At 40.5% G+C, this 6,000-nt stretch overlaps 1 protein-coding gene across 5 annotated transcripts in view; it reads left to right on the plus strand.

Annotated features, from left to right (window-relative positions):
* LOC113014183 (uncharacterized) overlaps positions 1 to 3,108 on the plus strand; it is a 72,911-nt gene extending 69,803 nt beyond the window's left edge. For all 5 annotated transcript variants that reach the window (XM_026155546.1, XM_026155547.1, XM_026155548.1 and 2 more), the window contains one exon: positions 497 to 3,108. In XM_026155546.1, the coding sequence (XP_026011331.1) occupies positions 497 to 727 (231 nt within the window). In that variant the 3' untranslated portion in view covers positions 728 to 3,108. The remainder of the gene's footprint in view (positions 1 to 496) is intronic.
* Positions 3,109 to 6,000: the final 2,892 nt, after the last annotated feature.

Raw genomic sequence — 6,000 nt, forward strand, 5'->3', positions numbered from 1 at the left:
TATTATTTCAGATTATCCGAGTCACCGAACTGAACTTCTTGACCATGTTTGTTGTGTTTTTTTATTAATGAAATTATATGACAATTTTATTGCTTGCACAGTTCAGCATGAAAAGTGACTGTTTTAGAAATCTGTGCAGTAGTTTTGGTGAGTGAAAGTCAAATCTTTTGCTTATAAATATTTATAACTAAGCACTTGACTAATTATAACCACCCATGGTTCCAAAACTTCATGATGCCTAAATGAAGCCTGCGTAATGCCACTTGACAAACCCTTGGGTGAAGGGATGGTGGCATCTTAACCAGGCAAGCTCTATTGGTTCTACTGCCCCAAATCAGACACATGACTAACATTTTAGAGAGCACAATTATTTCAAAAATTGGCTCTTATCTGTAAGAACAACATGTAAGCACCTTACAAGAATGAATAACAGAGCTTCACTCACCTGCGATACAGAACAAATGTCCTTAAAAATCTCTACTTCCTGCCTTCACAGGTAGAAGAGGTAACATTAACTTTGGAGCCAGAGCCGTGCTCTTTGACGCCCTCCCCGCTGAGGGAAGATGCCCCTTCGACCAGAGGTTCAAGCCCAGGACTACCAGCACAGACCACCGAACCCGTCGCAGAGAGGATACCCTTTGACGTCACGCCCTGCGTCGTCCAGTCATTGGAAGAGAAAGATGAAGAGGCAGACGAGGGCTCCATTGTTGTTGTTGCAACCAACTGAGTCATTTGGACGAAACACTGTCAAAAACTGGAAATTAATACTTCAATAATCAGTCAAGCTATTATCCCAACCCCTCCCTCTCCCAAATATTTACCTACTTTGAGGCCGAGGAAATGCGACTTTTTTTTCGATGAGAATGTGGGATGTAATGTACACTATGGCCAAGGAGACACCCCTACCACCAGTCTAGTATGGGAAATCTGGAATATCACATATATGAGACTAATTAACTTTAATTTAAGGCAGAAGAGAGACTTGAATTCAGTGACTGCTGAAACAAGCTGTTTGAGAATAAAGATGTATTCAATAAACAGTTTGGACTGACTGGAACAAAGAACCAGGACTGAAAGCCAAACTGGCAACAGAGGGATGGGGGAAAATTAAAAGAAAGGATAAGAAGAAAAAAGTTAAGGGCCTATTTATAAATTCAGCGCAATACAACAAACATGGGCACAATCAGGGTTTGCAAATAATTCAGAGTGGCTGTTTCAAGATGCTTTCAGCATCAGAAGTAGGCTTTTGTATGCAAAAATAAACACCCCTTCAAGGCCAGAAATACCTGGTCAGAGAGCAGTTTGATTGGCTAATTAATGTGTTTAGGTTTGACTGACGGCTGAGATGTCTTGATGAGGTAAAGACGGCGTAATCTAGAACTCATGGCAACCTGAGGCATGCACTTGGAGTTATTTGCAAACACTTGCTCTGGACACAACCAAAAGAACGTGCATGCTTTTTAACAGTGAACTAGCCCTAACAGTATAACACAGTAATACAAAGTAATAATATATCAAATTGCTTTTTATAATAAAAGGGAAAAAATCAAATAAACCGATATGTATTTGTATGAATGTAACACTGTATGTATGTTTGTATGAATGTAGCTTTGTTTGTGTGTAAAATATATATTCTGGGAAACAAATTCCTCTCTGTGCTGTTCTGTGCCAAAAACGTTTTTTCTCCTGTGATGCCTTCATTAAGATAATGTGTTACCTCTTTGCCTTAATGAGCAACTTTCTAAACAGGGGAGAGCTGTCAAGGTTTATGCAGGACACGAAGGCAGACATGATGGAAAAGTGAGCCATTTATCGGCTGCTTACCCAACGCATGAAAGGCAATTAACCACAAAATGAGACATGAGGAGGATCAAACACGAGAACACCAAGAGAACCAAACACACAAACATCCAACTCAAACTAGGAGCTGACGCTTAACACAGATGAAGAATTCAAAACTAACGCTAGAGCAGCAACCATCTAATCAGGAAGCCACGAAAACAGACTTCAAATTAAAAAAAGGTCAAAATAAAGCTCAACACACTGGAGTAACAATGAACGCATGAACCCAAACTAGAAGAGGACATTACTAGAAAACCCTGAAGTAAAAACAGACTCTGGAATATCACAAGGAATCAACTCACTGTCAAATAAATAATCACTAACTGAAATACAAGCTCTCAGAATCTCCTTTGAGAGTCTGTCGTTTGACTGTGGGCGCTGCACTCTAGAGCTAAACATTGTTGAAACATTTGAATTATGTCTTAGTTTTTAGTTTCATTTTATGGCTTTTATTGTAGTAAAACACCTTCCTATAACTCTTCCTTTAACTGCCATTTATTGTATCTACCAGTAATGCAGTTACATTTGATTACCACAACCACAGTTCCACTTGTAAAGTTATCATGTAGAAAGTATTTTTGATGATTCAATAGGGACTCCTTTATTTTTGCCATGTGCAGGAATTTATATTTGGCCAGAGTTACTAGGCGGGACAAATAAAAGTGACGTCTCAGTGATCATAAGGGATGTTTGCAGGTGATCCATTAGGAAGTGAGCGTGAACGAGCACAAGCTTTACGCATGTGTTTCTCTCCAGAAGCAGCAAATGAAGTAATGTGGGAGCAGGAGGGGAAGGTGAATTGATATGTTCTAGTATAAGGGCTGTCTTTGGACTGTGTATAAGTCTGTGTATAACAGCCGGGCTATAGGATGTGTAGAGGAATAACACGGTGCAGAAATTACCCCATGATCCCGACTAATCCAGGAATTAATAAATTACTCCTTTTGTTCCATGTGCGTTAAATACAGACATTTTTTTCCCCTGCATGCCATGTGATGTTGCAGCTATTCAAAGTCAGAGAAAAGAATCTGACTCAGCTACCTGAGGGCAATAAACAAACCTCTTTTTACAAAATCCCCATTAAATTCAGTGATGGCTACACAACATATGCCAAGACTCAACTCAACAATTCAACTCTGAGTCACATTATTAGCCGTATTTTGCCAGACTTCTCTATAAGTTATGTAATAGATCTAATACTAGAGAGGCATACAGAGCAAAATGCATAAATGTGATTTGTGCTGAATAAAGATGCACAAAAGCTTTTGTGCTTTCTGCGGTTTTCTTTATTTGCAATTCACAAGACACTAAAACTTGAAACACTGCAAAATGCTTTGCTCACTTTAAAAATTAACTCGTCTACAGCCCCGTGCATTAGGCCATCCCAAAAAACGTGTTTCCAACATCTGCCTCTATCACTCCAACTGAACTCTTAGCAGCACCTATCACACCCACATCTGGCACATCCATCCATCCATCCATTCGCTTCTGCTCATCCTTTTCAGGGTCGCGGGGGGCGCTGGAGCCTATCCCAGCTGTCATAGGGCGAGAGGCGGGGTACACCCTGGACAGGTCTGTCGCAGGGCCAACACACAGGGACAGACAACCATTCGCACTCACTTTCACTCACACATTCACACATAGTGGCAATTTGGATTATCCAATTAACCTATCCCCACAAGCTGCATGTCTTTGGACGGTGGGAGGAAGCCGGAGTACCTGGAGGGAACCCACGCAAACACGGGGAGAACATGCAAACTCCACACAGAAAGACCCCGGCCTGATGGTGGAATTGAACTCAGGACCTTCTTGCTGTACGGCAACAGTGCTAACCACCGTGCCACCATGCTGCCCCACATCTGGCACAAAATAAGAAAATAAGTGCCTGTTTGCCATTAAATAATATTACAAAAATCAAATGTATCTAACTTCATTGAATTCTCGCCTCTGAAATATTTGTGCTCTTATAAATACATATGCAATAAGGTCACCTGCAAAAATCTGTGTCTATGCCTTTTCGTCTCAAACTTGGCACTGCATCGTCTTTATACCTGTAACAAACATGTAATTACAGGTGTTTAACAGCAGCTTTTAAAAGACAGTTTTACATTAATGCAAAGCATTTGATTTTTTTGGCCCTACTGGGGAGATATAGCAGCAAGATCGCCAGTACAAAAAAGAATAGGCATCAGGTTGGGTTAGGAATGTGTTACAAAGTAAGGTAGTTTAAATAGGTTGTCTTAAATGAGCTTTTATATGAGCCCATTATATATTAAGCAAGTCAGAGAAAGCAAAGGCCTGAATACTTGAATATCTTGCTGTGTTTCAAGCAGCAGTGTGCAGTTTCTTTACTGACCTGTGGCAGTGTTCTTGTCGCCAGCAGTTCCATAAAAACACTTCAGCTGCTCTGATCACAATCAACAGCCTCCTTCAAGTGAGGACTCCATTATCGTTGGGAGGTAGAAGAGTGTCCTTGTATGTTCAAGTCCTTTTATCATTTTAAGCTTTTTGGGAGCCGTTCTGAGGGTTTAATTTCACAACAGATGAATCATCAGCTCATGATGAATCTTAAATGTTACTTGAGAAACCTAGCAAACTGAATTCATTCAGTGTTTGTACAAATGTACTGTTTATAAGATTGGGGAAACCTGCAGTCAGCTGAGACTGAGGAAGTCAGTTGGATGAATGAGGAAACGTTTCTCCCACTGAAAATGTCCAGATGAAAAGAATCAATGTTTTGGGATTTACTTACCTGGATGATTGAGCGTGCATCAAGACATTACCTGAGAAACATAGGTCAGCACGGTGGTTAGCACAGTTGCCTCACAGCGTGAAGGTCCAGAGTTTGATTCCCCCACAGCCGGGGTGTTTGTGTGTGGGGTTTGCATGTTCCCTCTGGCTTCCTCCCACAGTCCAAAGACATTTAGTTAGTCGGGATTAGATTAAATTATTAATTTATATTGCTTATAGGTGTGGATGTGATGTGAGTGCGAATGGTTGTTGGGGCGGGTCAGCATGAAAGAGACAAAATGTATTTTATAAATGATGCTGAGTTTTGGGAAGGATTTATTTCAATCCTTTTCCCCTCTTGCATTGACCTCATCTTTATTTCAAAACCCCCCAAAGAGGAACAACCTCCTCTGCCTCCATGGACCAGCTGCCACTGATAAAATCAATGCAAATCAATGTAATTATGCGTTATTTTTTCACATCGTCTCTTTGAGACAGAGCTACTGAGAACGATTCAGTCTTACCCTCCTGTGATTAAGACCCTGATGCCCCTAATTGCTCTGATAATCATCTGTCCTCTGTTTGTCCTCTTTGAGATCTCATCCTGTAAATCGTTCTAGCGCCCAAAACGCCAAATGATTGCACGCTCGAAAGGGTGTCACCTGACTGACAAAGAAACGAGGGCCACAAGGTTATTAAAGCTATGAAACCTAATATAGAGTTTTTGTCAGATTTAACTGCACGAGGTGTCCGTCGTGCTGAATAATTACTCGGTCTTTCAAAATAATTTCTGCACAGTCCACGCCACCCAGAAAAGGTTTCTTCTAAAATGAGTCAGGCATCTTCCAAAGAAGACTAATTGAAAGCCTAAAAAATTCTTTCAAAGTCACGTATCAAAGTGACACTTACTCTTTGCAAATAACACGAGATAAAAAGCAATTAAAGTAGAAAAATAAAATCCTGTCATCTTGTCAGAATAAAGTAAAGTTTAATAATTTAGCTGCAAGCAGCGATGGTGCCGGGCAGAGGTCGCATTCGACTTTCTCGTCTGTCATGGTGACAGACAAGGTCGTAAAGATCCTGTCGTAGCGTAATTTTACCTGTCATTTCAACTTTTTAATGATAACAAGACACTTAAAAACAACTCCATCACAAAGAGTAATTCACAGAAAGGATTTCATTTTATGCAGACATGGAAATAAAACCATGATGAAACAGACTGCAGTCACTTCACTACACTGGATCCTGTAATTACTAGCACCACAGCCTGTCTGCCAATCTATCGATGCTTTAGATAAGCTACAACTGCTAGCTGGCCACTTTATTAAGTACACCTTGCTAGAACCAAGGTGGCCCCACTTTTGCCTTCAGACCTTTCTTAGCAACAAGCCTGACCTGGATAAATAAACCAAATTCAAACACAGTAAA

The sequence above is a fragment of the Astatotilapia calliptera genome, chromosome 22 (genome assembly GCF_900246225.1).
Source record: "Astatotilapia calliptera chromosome 22, fAstCal1.2, whole genome shotgun sequence".
Taxonomy (NCBI): domain Eukaryota; kingdom Metazoa; phylum Chordata; class Actinopteri; order Cichliformes; family Cichlidae; genus Astatotilapia; species Astatotilapia calliptera.